The 19,627-nt window shown below is 43.1% G+C and overlaps 1 protein-coding gene across 1 annotated transcript; it reads right to left on the bottom strand.

The window, feature by feature from the left end:
• Window positions 1–4,088: 4,088 nt before the first annotated feature.
• LOC146703280 (zinc finger protein 503-like) lies at window positions 4,089–6,835 on the bottom strand. The gene is made up of 2 exons (XM_085466438.1): window positions 6,185–6,835; window positions 4,089–5,701 (listed from the first exon to the last, which is right to left on the bottom strand). The coding sequence occupies exons 1-2, from the start codon at window positions 6,437–6,439 to the stop codon at window positions 4,262–4,264; spliced, it is 1,695 nt and encodes a 564-aa protein (XP_085322564.1). The 5' UTR covers window positions 6,440–6,835; the 3' UTR covers window positions 4,089–4,261.
• Window positions 6,836–19,627: the final 12,792 nt, after the last annotated feature.

The raw sequence follows: 19,627 nt of genomic DNA on the forward strand, positions 1-19,627 counted from the left end.
AGCAGCGATGGCGTCCACTGCCTTCAACCAGAACTTGCCACGGAAAGTGCAACACATGGCGCACAGCTGTGCTGAGGTGACCATTTTTTTCAACGTTGGCATGCGTCTCTCCCAGGGTGTACTGTGCCGGCCTGTTCCTCCTTAGGTGATAGGCTGTGGCTCTTGATTTTGGTGTGGTTCAAAGCAGAACAGGTGGGGCCTTCCCCGTGATTCAGCATGGAGTCACTAAGCCAGAGTCTCCTGGCTGCATTTTTCTTTCAGACACGTGGAAAAGACATCATCTGTCACATGGAAACAGATGGGTAGACTTCATCATGGTGGGATAGAAAGTTATGTGAAACAAAATAAGTACATCCAATGGAAATTTTCAGCACAACCACAAAATTAGCCGATTCCATCACTGAGTTCGTATAATAGCCGGACTGGTACTTATAGTGATTTTCAAACCGTAATCACACAAATACTCACAGTTCATTGGATGCATCAGGCACATCTTAGGGTTTGCTGTCTTGCCTGAGGATACTTAAAAATACAGACTGATGGAGCCAGGGATAGAAACATCAACATGCCAATTGGTTGACGACCCACAGCCTCCTCATTTTGCAACTTTATTAAATTTTGGACCGAAGATATCTAAATAGAGATAATGTTCATCTTTGAAAAAGCAGCTACATCTTGGCATCAGAAGTAATCATTTTGCCATTTAACAGAAATAACTACTTGTAGAAATTTTGCATACTTGTCTTCCAGTCTTTGGCATCTGTCGGGTAAATTTTTTGCTCACTCTTCCTTGCAAAATGGCAAGATTCCTAGTTCCTTGCATGTCGTTCCTCATGTTCTTTGGGGATTTGTTAAGAATCATTACCCTGCTGAAAAGTCAGTTTTCAGTTCAGCTTCAGGACTGATTGGCCCCACGTGATCTTAAACACTTGTTTTAGTTGAATCAGTGACTGCAAGCTGCCTGCACCTCAAGGCAGTGAAAGAACCTCGAATCATAACATGCTTTGCAGGTGGTATGAGGTTCTTCTCCTGAGAGGCTGTCTTCGATCTGTGCCAGATGTCTTTGCTGTTACTGCAGCCAGAGAACTCCATCTTTAATGCATTTGTCTGGAGCACACTACTCCAAAAACCCTGATCTTTGCTTAATTGTTCGCTGTCAAATTGTAGTCTTCCTCTAACGTTCCTTGTTCTCCTGGTGCGCCTTCCATGCAGGTCAGATTTGTGCTTTCTGTTTCTGATCGCAGACACCAACAGCTGTGAGAGATACCTGCAAACTCAGCAGATTAGGAAGTTCTTGGAGACTTTTTGGATTTTTTTGGTTTTTTTGCAAAGAGTCTGTTTTTGGGATGAATTTGTCTTTGGCAATTCAGTGATTTATTGCAAATAATTTGAAGATCCTTTTAAATCCTTTCCCAGACTCAGAATTCTGAAGCAACCTCTTTAGACTTTGGCATGATGACACCACACACTTCAATAGCAAGAACACCACATGTCTGAGCTTTAAATAAGGCAGGTTCTGCCTGTCACTCCCAAAAGACGTTATTACCATTGGCACAGACCTGGAACCCCTGATTCTAATTTTATGGATTTTGAAGGTTTGTTGAATGCAGGAGTGTACTTCTCCATGTGACTGACATGCTTTAAAAAAAAATAAAAAATTAAATATGGAAGATTAGCTATTTGTTTCATACCTTTTATTAATAAGCACTCTTTCAAATAGGATCAAATGTTTGCTTCTTCATTTCTGCTGAAAAAGGAAAATATCAGTTTTGATCGGGCTTACTTAATTTGCAATTGTTATATTGCACACTACACTACTATATTACACTGATGCTGTATGAGACCACAAAGGCTGGAGATCATGCTACAACACTCATAATGCAGATAGCTTAAAAGGAATCGCTACTTTAGATATTAGCTTGTTTCTTCCTCTTAAAACAGAAAGAAAATCTACAGTATTGTTAGTGAATTAGCACTGCGGACCATTCACACACCTCCAGGGTTTTGCTGTTTGCGTTGACAACATATTAATGTATGTTTTGTTTTTCTTTTTTGTCCTTTAATTTGAATTCAAAACTAAAGACGGCAAATTAGAGTATCATTTCTGATAGCAACAAAATGCTGTTCACTTCATTGGGTTCAGGATTATTTGAAAGTCCATCCATTTGTACAGTTCAGGGTGGCAGGTCAAGGGCTGGATCCTGTTCCAGCTATCACTGGATGAAAGTGTGGTGCACCCTTGACAGGTTGCAAGCATAGAGAGACAACCATTCACACCTACAGCCGATTTAGAATCATCAGTTAAACTGAGAAACATGTCTGTGGGAGGAAGCACAAATATCAGGAGGGACAACAACAGGCACACTTCCCAGCTGGCCAGTGGATTCAAACCTAGGGCCTTCATACTGTGAGGGGAGAGGGCTAACCACTACACCACTAAGCCACCTTTTTTTTTTTTTTAGTTAGGAAAAACAACTTAACAACGCAAAGCAAATGAGCACGTCTACCTTTAATCTAGTCACACGCACAGACTTTTAGGCCCATCCTTAAATTTAAACTAGCTCATTAACCACTGCTAATAAAATTGAACTGAAACTGAATCATTTATTAGCAGGTTTATCTGCTTGTGAAGATGTGTGAATTTCTTCAGCAGAGTCAAACATCAATCAGCCTTCGAGCAATAAGTTCAGAGATCGTGACCCAATTTGTTCACATCATATTAATGTGCTGTTTGTAAATGAAAAAAGATGCATCACATATGATCTATGCCGACTCGGTGGCTGACTGGTCGCAGTGCTGAAATATAGGTTAGCAGCTTTATTACCATCTATCACTGAGCTATGTTTAGGCCTCATCTACATGAAGGATGGCTGGATTTGATGAATATGACATCTGACCATTAATGATGGTGATTTTATTGCTGGAGAACAGCCTGATTTACTGAGGATGGATAATGACACTGCTGGCTTGATTTAGTTGATTTGTTTTAAGGGGGCTGATTAAATAGTTAGGCCTCACTTTATTTCATGCTCTCTGCTTCATTACAGCAATCACAAAAGCTGTGGAAACGTCCCACATCTGGTGTCATCGTAAATCTTTGTTTAGCGAGCGCCTCGCTGGTATCAGCAGCTCATTTGTCTTCGTTAATGAAACAATAATCCATGACCGTGTGATTGAGAAGATTCAGCATGTTTTGATGAGCCCAAAAGATATTGTATCTGAGCACACATTTGCACACACACACACACACACGTACTGTAGCTGCAGGACCAAGTGGTGTTTTTTTCTTGTTCTTTTTTTCTCTTGCTTCTTGTTACTAAAACTTAATAAAATAAAAACAGCAGATGCTCATAGAAGCCTCTGTAACTTCAAAGGTTTTGCAGTTATTGCTTCTCTATCCTTGGGCCCTTTTAAAAACCCCATTATGAGCCTCATGGTGAGACCAGAAGCAAAAACACAGTTGTGAATAAAAGGGAGTATCTTCAAAATTCTGCCATAAATGTCAGTGAGATATTAAACATCTTCCCCAACTTTAGGAATAAAATAAAGTTGGGGAAGTTAAATAATTAATTATATATATATATAGTCAAACTAACACAGCAAAAACAAAACAAGATGTTACCGGAGGGAGAAAATCCTCTTATTGTAAATTAAAACTGTTGACCTGATTTGACCCTGCCCTATACTTAAAAATAAAAAGGGAGCCTTAAAATAAAATAAATAAATAATAATAATAAAAAAAAACCCTCACCAAACAGCTGTCTTATACTCTTCAGGTAAATCAAACACCCTCATGAAACGTTTATCTCTCCCCCCAAAAATAAATAAATAAAATAAAATAAATCGATGGCAGTTCTGTAAGAAACTGCTCTGATTGATTTTCCACGTCCATCACTCCGTCACGCACTCAGCTCTGGCAGCCCCCTAATCCCTCTGAGTAAGGCACATTTTAAAATAACTTTTTGCTTTACAAAACCCCACCAGTCACAATAAATCAAATAAACAATAAACTCCACATTACTCAAAAGAAAGAAAAAGGGTCCTAACTTTATTTAACTTGCAAAGACGCTTTTCTCCTGTGTAAAAATAATGCACATTGAGTCTTTTGAAATTTTATATTATAATTATTTTTTATTTTAGTCACGCTTGAAGCTATCGCAAATAAATACACTGATCCCCACCTGGATCCAATCCCTGCATTAAGTACAATATAAAACTCATTGGGCCTAAATCTCCTTTATAAATGTGTAATTCTCTGTCACTACTGATATCCTAAGGCCGATGCTGTCGTCAGTCTTTGTCCATACAAGGCGTACGGGGAGTAATATGGTCCGGTAGCCGCGGGCACGGGCACCGGGGCCCCGGGAGTGGGCAGGGGGCTCTTTGAATACGGGTGGTAGCGACTGCTGAGTCCGAGGGGGTGGTGAGGGCCCCTGAGGGCCAGCGTGCTCGGGCTGCTCGGGCTTCCGTTTGGAGGCATGTGCATGTGACAAGCCATAGCAGCAGCAGCAGCAGCGTTAGCAAGAGAAGACGACCCCGGGTACCCAGATATCAACTTCTCCGTGCCGGCAAAGGCCGTGTGAGTCCGCAAGTGGCTGAGGAGCTCCTCGGAGGATGAAAAGCGCTTATCGCAAGGTCCGTTCGCCGACACCCAGTTGCACACGTGCGGCAGGGGGTCGTTGGGCAGCATAAACCCGTAAGGATATAAGGGATGTCCGCTGAAAGAAGGGGTCGTGGAATGCACGCCGTGTAACGGGTGCGTCGGGTACATGAGCGGGTATCCAGACTTGAGCGCCGAGGCAGCTGCCGCAGCTGCCGCAGAGTCATGTGCGCAGTTAGCGCTGGCTGCGCCGGACAAATGGCTCGTGCAGTGGTAACTCAGGCAGTAGGGGTCTCGACACAGACTAGCAGACATTAGAGACGGTGGGGATGCTCCAGCTAAGGGGCTCGTTCCCGCTTTGCTGCATCCCAGCGAGCTGGCAGCAGCAAACTGTGCGCTTAAAAGCTGGCTGCTGGATTTGGTGGGGTCAAGGGTCATTCCATGAGGGAGAAACGGCTGCGGATAACCCGCATATGCACCGGCTAAACTTCCAGGATAGGAAATACCAGCAGGTGGTAAAGGAAAAACTGTATGACCGGGCTTATAGGGGGAGACAGGGGCCACCAGCCCGGAGCCGAGGACGGATGATGATGACGAGGTTACAGATATGGAGTCTGATGTAACAGCCTTGGATCCAGATGTGTTTTCTTGTTGCTGGTTGCCGTCAGAGGTAATCCCACTTATCCCGTGGCTGCCGTTGCTCTCCGTCATAGTGCTTTTATTGCTATCAGACTCCTTCTTTTCCTCCTTGTCCCCCGCTTTGCCTTCAGATGGCAGAGGAGAAACGGAGGTGCAGGAGCCGGGGCTGCCTGTCCTGGGGGTGAACGGCTGGCAGGTGGCGCTAGGCACTCGGAAACTGTTTTTATCTCCACTGAGGCTGCTGCTCGAGTCCTTCTTCTCTGATGATTTTGAGTAAGGTTTGAAGCTCGATTTGTCGTCGGCTCCGATGTCGCTCATCTTCAGCGGGCCGGATTTGGCCTCCTTGTCGCTAGATCCATTGGAGGTTATAGAGGACAGCTTGGAGGAGGACGGCGGATCCGGTTTGCCGATCTGAGAGCACGTTTGGGCCAGAAGGGCCAGCGGACTCTTCTTGGCATCCAGCTGAGAATTTGAAACAAACACAACGTTAAAAAATTCAGGAAAACACTCACACGTACATGTAATATTTTGCGATAAATAGTCACATATGTCCGTTTCGCGCATTTTACGCACTGCGCATAAAGTTATCTTGGGATGAAACTCAAAACAACTCAGCATAATAGGTATGTAAAGGAGGAAGGCGCACACACGTAGCTGATCTACATTAGGTGGAAGATAAGATTGTACAACACGACGGAATGACATTCAAAATATTGGCATCAGTTTGCATAAAAGGGTCGTTAAAGTCTGAAGTGAGTAGAACATCGAGAGTACAGTTTATTACTGTATTTCAACACATAGCCTAAATACAAATCTTGACCACAGTTTGTCCACTCGTGTCGTGTCGGGAGCTCTGGTGTCCTGCAATTTCGGAGTGAACACGCAGTAGTTTGAGAATAAGCGAATAAAAACAACGTGTTTTATTTTAACCGCTGTAGCGCTTACCTCGATGGGACTGACAGGAGTGGACGGTAACGGCTGTAGGTACTCCGGGTGTAAAATGTGTCCTGCCCGTGCCGTAAGCATTTTCAAAACCTTTATGGGAAGACGACTGGCTTGTCGAGTAGGGTCTGCGGGAGAGACGGAGTTGTGGACGGATAGTTGGCTTATCTTCACTGCTCCCTTCTCCCCCGAGGAGCCGCTCTCCCACGCTAGATTTATGCTATTTCTCAGGACAGAGACCGTGGGCGATGTGATCATGACCCAATTCTCCTATAAATGGTTGAAAAATGCCATGGGTAGGGTTAAGCAAGCCAGCACTCAAAACGTCTGACGGTTGGAGCCGCTGCCAGAAATAAAAGAAAATCACAGTTAAATCCTCGGAAGAGACGCGGAGTGTGTGAGCAGAATCCGTGCGCTTCTCAGCCTCGTTGCTTCATCTCCGGCGTCGCTCTAACACTGTGGCTGTGGGTCCGAGAGCGGGCACGGTTTACGTGGGTTGCGGGCAGGAGGGATCACTCCGCCTCCTCACTAGCAGCATCTGAATCAGTCCGCGGATTGCTGCCCGTGCAGCCCCCCAATCAAAAAGAGATGCCGATGTGATCAGAGGGTCGAGGTAATGTGACGTTTCCTGCTCACACGGGTGTCTGTTTCATATTTCACCCACTCCGAGCGCTTTTAATTTCCAGACTTTACACGCGCCTTTTGCGTAATTGGCACTTTGACGCATGCGCTGCACCTGCATCCTGTGTGGGGGTTTTTTTTGGGGGGGGGGAAACCAGGGAATAAAGATGACAAAGATTATGAAAAGATTTGTTTTGAAACGTTTGTACAGCCGACATTTATTTCCCCTAAAAGAAGAGAGTAGGAGTGGACAAACTATCGCCTGCGGCTAAAATCTGCTTTAAAATCTGCATCTTCTTTGCATAACTAGACTGCAGTTAATAAAGGAGACGGTCTTTGGACCCAGTTACTCAAAACAATAAAAAGTAATCAAGCGAGGGACTTGTAAGGTCACATCCCCTGCCTACAGTGTGCGACATCTATCGCCATGTTTCACATGTTCGGCAACTTTCTCCCTCAATCACAGCCTGTCATCTGTCAGTTCCCTGTCCTGCCAGTCAACTGTCTGCAGATTTATTTTATTTATTTATTTATTTTTTGCCTCTTCTCAGCCATGCTCAGGTCAAAAGCTGTAAAGTGAATCCACGAGAAGGGCAGATAATACGTGTTGTATTATCTCCCCTAACCGCTCCATCACCGCACAGGGCCGCTTTACACCGCCTGGTCTGGTCAAACTAAAAACAGCAATTTGTTTAATTGGAGATAAGCTCCAAGGTATTTTTATATGGCGCTGTAATTCTGCTACAGACACTGATTTAATAGCATGTAATTTTTCCAAGTGATTATCATTATTATATATTTTTTTCTGGGTGTAGGAAATTAAAAAATACACCTCCACATTTCCTCCGCACTCATGCCAAAAATCCTTCTTTTTTGTTCCAAGAGCGCTTAAAAAAACTCTTGTGGCTGCCATTAATCATTAAAGCGTCCACATTTCTTCCCATCGAAATAGACCCACTTATCTTATTACTCAATAGCCTATAAATGTCTTGCTGATCAGGCGAAAGTTAAACATATGCAAGTGTTTTTTGATTGATAAAAGGGGTGCTGTTTTCGGCAACGGCTGTCAGGCTCTGACACAGCGCTTTGAGTTATTAGGGCAGAGAAGGGCGACCATAAATTTCGAACGTCAGGCAAAAGCTCCTTTATTGTGGACGTGATGGATGGCTCGCAGCGGCAGACACCAAATTCTCGGCTTTATCCTTAAATGGCTTCACTTTTTTTTCCGTCGCCGCAATTCATTACTTTGAAACAGAAAGCTTGAAATCTCCCGCTAGTATTTCACACAAGGACACATTTATGAATCACCCGGAATCCATGCAAATACAAACGTTTACAAGCAGGGCTGGGTACCTCTAGTTGGTGATTACACCGAAAGAAAGCACATCTCTGGGCTTTACTATTAAATATTAAGGGTTTGTTTATTTTTTTAAAGGATTAATTCACGTTTTCTTCTACAAAAGTTCCCTCCAGCTCACATTTAATAATGAATTCAGCAAAAATGTCTGAACTTTAAGTTCTGCAAATAAAAAAAAGAAAGAAATCAGGTTTAATTCACCCAGTTCTTTTTGCATCCATTTCTTCATTAAAGCATCTTCTCTGGCCTTTATTAAAAATATCCAAAAACATAGCCCTAATTTATCATCTGAAATTAGATATTTAATCCATGTGTTTTAAAAACACACATTCAGTAATGATCCTTAGAAACAGCTTTTCTATTTTTCTGAGTTCTGTTCTGTTAACCACGCTTATCTTTTGCCTTAATGGGCAAAGAAAATACAAAGAAATGCATCTTTCACATCGCTTTGACAATTTTTATTCGGTTCTACATTTTGCCCATCAAAATATTTTTTTATTGAGGATTCATGTGGAAGTAAAATAAGCGAGATCAGAGGTGAAGACTTTCCTCTGTCCTCTTTGTGGCACTTTTTGTGTTTTTAGTTTAGCTTTTAGTCTTCGTTTTATTTTCAGGTGGTGGTTTTTCTGTGCTGAAGCACTGGAGACGACTTGACAATTTATCTCTGGGGATTATTAAAAATGGAAAACAATGGCAATTAGGGTCACCCTGTCAGGAGCTTCTATCATGACTGTATTGTATAATGTATAATTATATAATGGGTATTGCATAATTCAGTTTTGCGGGCTGATGGATAGTCTCCACAACAGGGTTGATTAGACAAAAGCATGCTTGTAATATATTTCAGCTGGTTTTATATAATTTTTTGTCTTTTTATAAAAAAAAAATGGAATGACAACCAACATCGTGAGTAAGTGTAAAAAGTGGTGTTTTTTTGAAAGCAGCTTTCTTTCCACCCTTTCAGACACTTCAGAGATCACAAGCGAAAGAATCGCCCGAAAAGCGCTAAAGTAAGTGCGTGCTCCACTTTTGGTATTACGCTCCCTTTATGCTTGCACGTGTACATTGAGCTAATTACGAGGGACAAGTAACTGAATCTGTTGGAAAAAAAATGACAAAAACTCAGGCGCCCTGACATATAGCTTTCAAAAAGAGGATATGGTCGATAAATGCGGCATTATAATGTCGAGCAAATGGAATAAGAAATTCCCCCGACATGACATGAAAATTCACCTTGTGGCAGGCGGCGCAGGGCACGCCGCGTCAGCAGCCAGACAGGCCGACTGGATCTGACAGGTAAAAAGGGGAGATGATGGTTAGAAGGTGCTATTGTTTCATGCCGCTTTCTTGACCTGTCAGGTCTCGGCGCAGAGGCCTGGATCGAGGACCTCCTTGTCACATGAAAACAGCCTTAAAAGGGCCGTTATCCAGACTATGGTGATTGCTCCTGTTTAATTGATTTGCTTTGCAGTGAGGCCTGTCACATTAATAATGGTTAAGTACAGCCCCAGTGTGTCACCCAGAGTGGTGCGTCTATCGGGAAATTAACAGCCTTAACTAACTGCTGTCTTCGAAGCAAGCACTGTAAGATCATACGAGATGGAGCAGTTTTATACTCGGGCTGAAGCTATGGTACTTGGTACATAAGTGCTCTCTGTTGATATGCAGCAGCTCTACATTTTCCTTCTTTGTCTTTGGTCTTCTTATACATTTTTAAACCTGCCATAGTGACCTCTTCATTTAAGTAGCTCTCTCCCACTTTCTATACATATATATTTCTATACATATGGGCATATTATATATCCCCATCTCCTTATGAGCTACCATCTAGAGTGAAACAGAGAGCCACACTGACAAGTAAATGGTACTGAGTGAATAAAACTCAGATTATGCTCTCCACCTCTTCACAGGAGCCTTTGACAGGTTGCACTAGACATTAAGTCTCTCTGATATTTCCATGACTGACTGACAGTTTGAAATTGCTCCCATCACCTTGATAGCATGGTAATGCACCTTGCATGTGGACTGTCTTTAAAGTGCAGGAAATTAGACTCCAAGTTGAGAGTCCCCTTTCAAGCAAATATGACAAGAAAATAGACTGCTTTTCTTCTACGCCCAGAGAGAGAAAAAAGGGACCCACAGAAGCTGGCACAGAATAAGAGGTTATAGGCGAATGTGTCAGGAAGTATTACGGATATTATGTGTTTAAGACAGGACATTTCAGATACTTAGAAGTCATACCCATTCCCCTTGACTACACCCAAGATATTTTCCTCGCCCCCACCCACCCACACACACGCCCCAATCTGAGTGTCAAATACTGCAGCGTTGACTTCATTTGCAAGCTCTCAACTCGGAGCTGACACGAAGAACTTATGCCGTCTCGCCGGAAGTCAGATGACAGGAGCGCAGCATGACTGAGAGAGTTAGAAAAGTTGAGGTGCAGCCAAGATCGTGGCAGTGAAGGGTCTTTTTCACTTTGTCTTCTCAATTAGTTAAAGCTGGTCAGGAGTAGAAAGTAAAGCCCGTGGAGATTATATGCTGTCGTCCACTTGCCATCGGGAAGGTGAGGCTCCTGGCAGCTTGTAGTCATGCTGTAAAGAAGAGTTAACTTCACCTAACCTTCACGTTAGCGTCGGGAACCAGTCGCTCAATTCAATCTGACAGCTGCCATATTATTGGTACAGAACTTTGTGGAAACTTCAAGAAGCGCCTGTGAGATCCACTGTACTGTACTTTATTAGCTGTAAGAAAACAAGGAAAGCACTCGTGAGATTATGGCACGCAACTTGGTCGGGCTTATTTATTTTGACGAATTTCTTGTTTGTCGGATCACCATTTCCAAAAATCAAGATATTAATGCATTTGCAAGGATATAAAACAAACAAACAAACCAAAAAAGAGCTTAATGAATTGTTTATCATGACTTAAGAATTCCTGTTGTGTTTTGACGCAATTAATTGATCATTTGCAGTAAATCTTCTGGACACTGTTCATAATGTTTGCAGTGCAATCAATGTAAAATGTCCACATGGACATACACCGACATTTTGCTCGTGTAGATTTAATTTATGGCGCCTAAGTCATGGTGAAAACATACAGGTAGCGTGTTATGATGCTGGAGGCACTGTGCAGGTTGGGATGAATGTCTGTGATGGGCAGATTATTCAGACTAAAGTAGGCCTTAAGAATGATCTTGTCACATTTCACAGGCAGGATTAGGGCTGCACAGGAGGAGCGCTTCAGTCAGGAATTAGCGTCATGTGGTCGGCTGGAGACAAGCATGCAAGGTATTCGCCGAGACAGGCTTGGACACTTACTGCTCCATTTGTCTACTTAGCGATCAAATACCAAGGTTGATGGTTATTTCCTTGTCATTTATGGTTTATGTGATATGTATTTTCATTTTTATTTATTTCTTTTGCAAAACCTTGTCACTTCTAGAGATCACGACACCTTTGTAACCACCCAAAACCTGGTTCAGTATCCTCGCTGATACCTATATTACACGCATTTAAACATATGAATTTACAGAATCTCGGATACAACAAATGCCATCTTGATGTGCAGCCCATAGCGGCACCTACTATATTTATGTCTTTGCATTTTAAATGGAAGTGAGAGTGAGTGTCTTCAGGCGATCAGAATGAGCTATTACCACGATGATTGAAAAGTGAGGGAGCAAGCAAGCCTGACAAATGAAATCAAACTTCATAAGACCTGCCAGTTGTGTCAGTTGTTATCCATATCTCAAGCGCACTATGGTACTGCAACGCAGCGCACTGCCTTCTCATCTGTCGGCTCAAATTCATCACATTCTCGACTGTTTCTTTTAAGTCACAAGTGTCAGTGTGAAGAGGAGTCTTAATTGACAACTGAGTGGCACAGACGCGGACCGCAGCCTTTATTTTGGTGCCAAGAAGGGTTGTGTTGTTTTGATGAGCTATTATTGGCAGAAGCCAGTAGCAGATAGCAGTCGGCCTGGAAATGGGAAGTGACATCAGACAGAGAGGAGCTTGTCATTGTCTTCAGGCAAGTTCAATCTTGCTGGAAGTTGGGAACAGCCTGTTGAAATGTCACTCAGAACACTTTCTTATCTTTTGAGAGGGGAAATTTGGGTTGATCTGGTGAAATTATTTAGACATCTGGCATCGGGTTTTGGAATAGCTAAATAAGGTTGGCGTGGTTTCAAAAAGATGCTTTCTGGTAAATTAGATTTGTTATGTTGAACATCGAAACCTATCATGAGCCACCAGCCTTCATTTGAAGCTTATTTAAAATCATCAGTCTAAAATTTTGGCATTTTGTTTCTCCACATTGTATTTATTCTTGAAATTTTTCTGGAAGGCGACTATTCAGAGCCGTTTTTACCAGTTATGTACAACATTACACTTTCTCAAATGCAACATAAACTGGAAACGGTTGCATCGAGAGTTCGAGTCTAGTTTGAGCATACTGGATTCACAGACAAATATCTGCTATATTTCTACACTCAACAAAAATATAAACGCAACACCTTTGTTACTGCTCCCATTCCCCATGGGATGGACGTAGAGACCTAAAATTCATTCCAGATACACAATATAACCATCCCTCCCAAACAGTGGTCACAAATCAGTCCAAATGTGTGGTAGTGGGCACATCTGCCATATTGAGATAATCCATCCCACCTCACAGGTGTGCCACATCAGGATGCTGATCTGACATCATGAGTAGTGCACAGGTGTACCTCAGACTGCCCACAACAAAAGGCCACCCTGGAATGTGCAGTTTTGTCTCACAGCAAAATGCCACAGATGCCACAAGCAATGAGGGAGCGTGCAATTGGCATGCTGACAGCAGGAATGTCAACCAGATCTGTCGCCCGTGCATTGAATGTTCATTTCTCAACCATAAGCCGTCTCCACAGGCGTTTCAGAGAATATGGCAGCACATCCAACCGGCCTCACAACCGCAGACCTCGTGTAACCACACCAGCCCAGGACCTCCACATCCAGCAGGTTCACCTCCAAGATCGTCTGAGACCAGCCACCCAGACAGCTGCTGGAACAATTGGTTTGCACAACCAAACAATTTCTGCACAAACTGTCAGAAACCGTCTCAGGGACGCTCAACTGCATGCCCGTCGTCCTCATCGGGGTCTTGAGCTGACTCCAGCTCGTCGCCGTAACAGACTTGTGTGGGCAAATGCTCACATTTGATGGCGTCTGGCACGTTGGAGAGGTGTGCGCTTCACGGATGAATCATGGTTCACATTGTTCAGGGCAGATGGCAGCTGAGAATGTCCCAGTTCTTGCATGGCCAGCATACTCACCGGACATGTCACCCATTGAGCATGTTCGGGATGTGCTTGACCGGCGTATACGACAGCGTGTACCAGTTCCCATGAATATCCAACAACCTCGCACAGCCATTGAAGTGGAGTGGACCAACATTCCACAGGCCACAATTGACAATCTGATAGACTCCATGCGACGATGTGTTGCACTGCATGAGGCAAATGGTGGTCACACCAGATACTGACCGGTTCTGGGTCCCCAGACACCCAATAGCACAAAAAACTGCACATTCCAGGGTGGCCTTTTGTTGTGGGCAGTCTGAGGTACACCTGTGCACTACTCATGATGTCAGATCAGCATTCTGATGTGGCACACCTGTGAGGTGGGATGGATTATCTCAATATAGCAGATGTGCCCACTACCACACATTTGGACTGATTTGTGACCACTGTTTGGGAGGGATGGTTATATTGTGTATCTGGAATGAATTTTAGGTCTCTACGTCCATCCCATGGGGAATGGGAGCAGTAACAAAGGTGTTGCGTTTATATTTTTGTTGAGTGTGTATGAACTCAATTAAACTACACTGACTTTGTACAGTTGTGGTTAGAGGTTTACATACATCCATCATGGGCATGTCAAGCTTTTGGGTTTGAACAATTTCTTTGAACTGCTCTTTTTTCAGGTGGAATCATTGTACAGCACATATCTTTAATGACTTTAGAGTTTCTACAGTGGCTTTTATCTTGACAAGGCCGAGGCCTATTAACTTCTCATTAGCTAACTTGATTGACTACAGCTTTGCTGGGTAAAAAAAGATTTGTTTGACAGAAGTCATTGGATTGACCAATACTGAGAACAAGTCAAAGGAACTCAGTAAAGATCTAAGAAGGAGACTTGTAGATTTACATGAGTCGGGAAGGTCTCTTGGAGTCACTTCTAAACAACTGCAGATTCAAAGATCATTTCAAAGAACTGTTAATCATCATAAGTCTAAGTTAGGCAGATATGTTGCCACTTTTTCAGTGTCTGAAAGAAGACCCAGGTTGTCACCCTCAGATGACAGGAATTTGGTAAGGATGTTCAGGAACAACCCATGTAGAAGCAGTTTAATTTGAAATGTATGCTTTTATTTTGATAGTGCAGAAAAAACAGGAAGTTGGGCGAGAGGAGAGTGGAGCCACATGGTTTTTTGACCTCGCAATCTCTCTTCATCCATTTTGAATTGAACTTTATAAGTTTTCGTAATTTGGAATTCTGTTGCTGTGTACCTGTTTGGACTTTCAAAGTAAATATTGAGAAACTATCAAGGACTGTTGTTTTGTTTTTTGGTTTTTTGGATATGGAAAGAGGGACTAAGCGGAGCGTCAAGCTAAGGCTCCATTCGAAGGAAACCTACATTAGTCAAAAAACCAGCTCTTCACAGATTAATGGAGTTTGAAAACACCTGATTATAAAGTAAGAAGGAAATACCGAACCGAGGAAAAATTGAAGATGGAAAACCGTAGGTTTTAAATTGCCTTGCCCTTTTTCAATTTGCTGAGGTGCATGTGTATTGATTGAGTTGGGAATTTTGCTGCCCATGGATGAACAAAACAGTGGAAAAAGGATTGTAAAAATGACTGAGAAGGCTATGGAAGACTGCAAGACTAGAAATGTCAACACACGTAGACATAAGCTCTCTCAATTAACAGGCATGAAAAAAGAAATTGAGCAATTAATGGAAGATGATGCAAATGTTGACCTCGTTAAAAATAAATTACGAGTTGACTTTAGCTCTTTGCAGCAAGACTTTGCTAGCCTAAATTCTGAACTGCAACAACTTATGAGTGAAGATGAATTTTTGGAAGATCAAAATAGTTGGTTTGATCCAAAGAACAAGTCACTGAATGATTTCTTTTGGAAATGTGAAGGGTGGATGAATGAAGTCATGAAACGCTCTGAACAGAACAGAGAGGACGACACAGGAAAGCAGGCAGATAATAGGTCCACGTCATCAAAGTCGGCAAGCAAACGCTCCAGTAGATCTGGATCACAACGTGGAAGCATTTCCTCTACATCTTCCTCTATTAGATTAAAGGTAGAAATGGAGCGTGCTGCATTAAAAGCAAAGGCTGCAGCTCTGGAGAAGAGTTTGGCAATAGAAAAGGAAGAAGCGGATTGGTATGCAGAAATGAAAGGAAAAGAAGCTCAATTGCAGGCGGAAGAAAAACAAAGAGAGGCTGCAATAAAGGCTAAAAAGGAAATGCATGCTATGCAGACTGCCCTTGCTGAGTCAGATGCAAAACTGGAAGTTTTGCAAAAATATGAAGATACACAGCCAGACATGAGCATTTTTGCAGATGATGATCAGAATGGCAAAACTGAGACTAAAACCACATTCCACCCAACATCGCAATACGTCTCATCTGCACCCTACGATGACGACGATGTGCAGACACCAATGCAAGAAAGGACAGTGCCTGCGCCAAGCACTGAAAGGGCTGGTGAACCTGTGCTCGATAGTTTGTGTCAAGCCAATTCTCAGCAAGTTAATGTCACTGAGTACCTGGTAAAGAATCACAAAGTTTCTCTATTACCTGACATCTCCATTCCAACTTTCAACGGAGATCCACTTGAATACAACTCTTTTATCGGTTCCATTGAACATGGAATTGAAAACCGCACTGATAATAATCGTGATCGTCTACAGTATTTGCTGCAGTACACGAGTGGACAACCCCATGAGTTGGTTAAAAGTTGCATCCACATGGAACCTTCAGTGGGTTATACAAAGGCGAAACAAATGCTCAAAGAGTTTTTTGGAGATGACTTTAAGATAGCTGAAGCCTACATAAAGGAGGCCTTGGATTGGCAGACAATTAAGCCAGAAGACGGCACTGCACTACAGTCCTTTGCATTGTTTCTTACCGGCTGCTACAATGCAATGACAGATGTTAACTACATGGAAGACTTGGATAATACGTCTAACCTAAGGGCATTAGCTAACAAGCTTCCTTACAAACTTAAAGAATCGTGGCGAAAATATGCTTGTGACCTGCAAGACAAAACGAAGAAAAGAGTCAAGTTTAAGGATTTTGTCAACTTTATCAATCAGCAAGTTAGGTACGTGCTACACCCACTTTATGGAAATATAAGGGAAACTACAACAGGTGTGAAGGACTCATTCAGACAAAGAGCAAAGCCACAATATGCAGAGGCATTCAAACCAAAGAAAGTGTTTACAACAGCAATCACTGACCCTAAAATGGAAAACAAGACAGAAAGTGCCAAACAAGTGGCATCAAAACCACGGACTGTCCCAGTGGATTCAAGCAGCAAGCCTTGTGTTTATTGCAAGGGAGAGCAACACAACCTCCAAATCTGCAGAAAGCTCAAGGACAAGCCTCATAAGGACAAGATTGAGTTTTTAAGGAGCTTAGGACTGTGTTTTGCCTGTTTGAAACATGGTCACATGAGTAGCAGTTGCAAAGACAAGCTCCATTGTCAAGAATGCTCTCGACTGCATCCTACCCTGCTGCACATCACCAATAGGGACTCACAAAAAGAAACAGCAAGGGGGGCGGTTCAACAGTTCGTATCAAGTGCTTTTGTACAAACAACAGCAACTTTCAGCATGACTGGGGCCGGTAAGGAAGATTGTATTCTTCCAGTCGTTCCAGTACGTGTCAAGGCCCAGAAAGGAACCAAGACAGTAACAACATATGCATTCTTGGATCAAGGCAGCTCGGCCACCTTTGTGACAGAGTCACTGATAAAACAACTGAACCTTAACGGACGAATTACGAAAATTTCACTCCGAACGATGGGAAATGAATCTGTTGTGAACACCTGCATTGTGACTGGACTGGATGTCACGGTCCTGGGTCTCCTGACCCAGCGTTTTTAGTTCTTTGTGATTTTTGTATTATTGTACTTGTGTGTGATTTATTCTATGGCTTCTAGTTTTGATCCCTTGCCCTTCATGTCTCTCTGTGTCCCCTCTGTTCTGTGTAATTGTGTGTCTTTGCATGTTTGAGTTTCTTGTTTTCTGTCACTCTGCATTGTGCATTATGTTCTTATGGTTGGTTTTTTGTTACTCTCTCTAGTCTAGTCTCTTGTGTTCCCAGCTGAGTATTTCCCTGTGTATTTTGGTTCTTAGACCTCTGCCTTATGGTTTATGTCTCTGTATTTCTTAGTTGCTGTCTCCACTGTGTCAAGTTCGCGTCTCTGTGTGATACTTCCTGTTTTACTTTGATGGTCCGTGTCTCATGTGAATGCGTCCTGCTTTGCTTGTCTCGTCAGTCCTGATTTCTCCCAGCTGTGCCCTCCTTCTGTGTCTCATTCCCCTCGTTACTTCCCAGTGTATTTAAACCCTGTGTTTCTCTGAGTCAGTGTCGCGTCGTCCCTCATGCTGTGTGGATCTCCCTGTGTGTCTCTCTGTGAGTTTTCCAAGTTCCCAGTTTAGATTAGTTTGTATGTTTTTTCCCTGCCAGCAAATAAAGCTGAGTTTTGAGTTCACCTCCCTGAGTCTGTGAGTCCTGCACTTTGGGTCCAACTCCTGCCTGCCGCACAGCGATTCATGACACTGGAAGTCAGTAGTCTGGATGGTAGCCAGTTTATTAAACTTTCAGAGGTGTATGCACAAGACCACATTCCTGTAAGTAAAAACAATATCCCATGCCAGGAGGATGTTGACAGGTGGTCACACCTGACGGAAGTGAAACTTCCCACTATCCAAGTGGATGTTGGATTACTCATAGGAGTGAATGTTCCCAAAGCCATGGAACCGCTTAAGGTGGTAAACAGCGTGGACAATGGACCCTACGCAGTGAGAACAATATTAGGTTGGACAGTAAATGGACCACTTAGGAGTGGAGGCGACATGAGTGGGAGAAACAGATTGGCACAAGTGACTGTGAATAGGATATCAGTAGCCAGGTTGGAAGAGCTCTGGCAGCTACAGTTTAAGCAGGACTTTCCTGATGCGGGACAAGACGAAAATCTTGAAATGTCCAAGGAAGATCGTCAGTTTCTGAACATGGTGTCTCAGTCTGCAAAACTGGAGGATGGCCATTATAGTATTTGTCTTCCAGTGAGAAGCAAGGCGCTGTGCTTGCCAAGCAACAGAGAAGTCGCAGTGCAACGTGCGCTGAACTTACAGAAAAGATTCACCAGAGATGTCAAGTTTTACGAGGAATATGTTGCACATATGGATGATATCCTAAAAAAGGGTTACGCGATCAAACTGAACGATGCTGAATGTAAGTCACTGGAGGGACGAACATGGTATTTGCCTCATCATGGAGTGAGACATCCAGTCAAGCAAAAGTTACGTGTTGTCTTCGACTGTGGGGCAAGCTTTCAAGGAACATCGCTGAACCAGCATCTCTTGCAGGGACCGGATTTGACAAGTTCACTGGTGGGAGTCCTCCTGAGGTTTCGACAGGAGACTGTGGCAGTAATGGCTGACGTGGAGGCCATGTTCCACCAGGTCAGAGTCAGCAAGGAAGATACAGATCTCCTCAGGTTTCTTTGGTGGTCTGATGGGAATTACAAGGAGAAGCTTGCAGAACACAAAATGTTGGTCCACATCTTTGGTGCCACCTCTTCGCCAAGTGTTGCATCTTTTGCACTTCAGAAATGCGCTACTGATTTCGAAAGGGAATTTGGTCAAGAAGCTGCAAGGACAGTCAAGAAAAATTTTTATGTGGACGACTGTCTTAAGTCAATTGCAGAGGAAGACGCAGCAATCACCCTGTGTTCTGACTTGAGGAACATGTTGGCAAAAGGCGGATTTCGACTAACAAAATGGTCAAGCAACAGCAGAAAGTTGCTCAACTCAATTCCTGATGAAGAAAGAGCACAAGGATTTAAAGTTCTGAATCTGGACGAGAGTAATTTGCCGATGGAAAGAGCATTGGGAATTCAGTGGTGTGCTGAATCAGATCAGTTCAAGTTCAAGATCAACCTTAAAAACAGACCGAACACTAGAAGAGGACTGCTTTCCCTTCTCAGCTCCATCTTTGATCCACTGGGATTTGTTGCTCCGGTGATTTTGTGTGCAAAAAAAATCTTGCACGATTTATGTCGGAGGAAATACGGCTGGGATGAATCCCTACCAGAGGATGTCATTAAGAGCTGGAATAAGTGGGTTGCAGATTTGCGAAGGCTTGACGACTTTGGAGTTGACAGGAGCATCAAGTCAAA

The sequence above is a fragment of the Copadichromis virginalis genome, linkage group LG8 (genome assembly GCF_057382275.1).
Source record: "Copadichromis virginalis isolate Kocher_CV1m ecotype Utaka linkage group LG8, C_Virginalis_male_GT1.1, whole genome shotgun sequence".
Lineage (NCBI taxonomy): Eukaryota > Metazoa > Chordata > Actinopteri > Cichliformes > Cichlidae > Copadichromis > Copadichromis virginalis.

Excerpts from the sequence above, each read along its gene's own strand:
- LOC146703280 (XM_085466438.1), bottom strand. The coding sequence starts at position 6,439 with ATGATCACATCGCCCACGGTCTCTGTCCTGAGAAATAGCATAAATCTA. Across the intron at positions 5,702-6,184 it reads CTCCTGTCAGTCCCATCGAG|CTGGATGCCAAGAAGAGTCC; the intron begins GTAAGCGCTACA and ends TCAAATTCTCAG.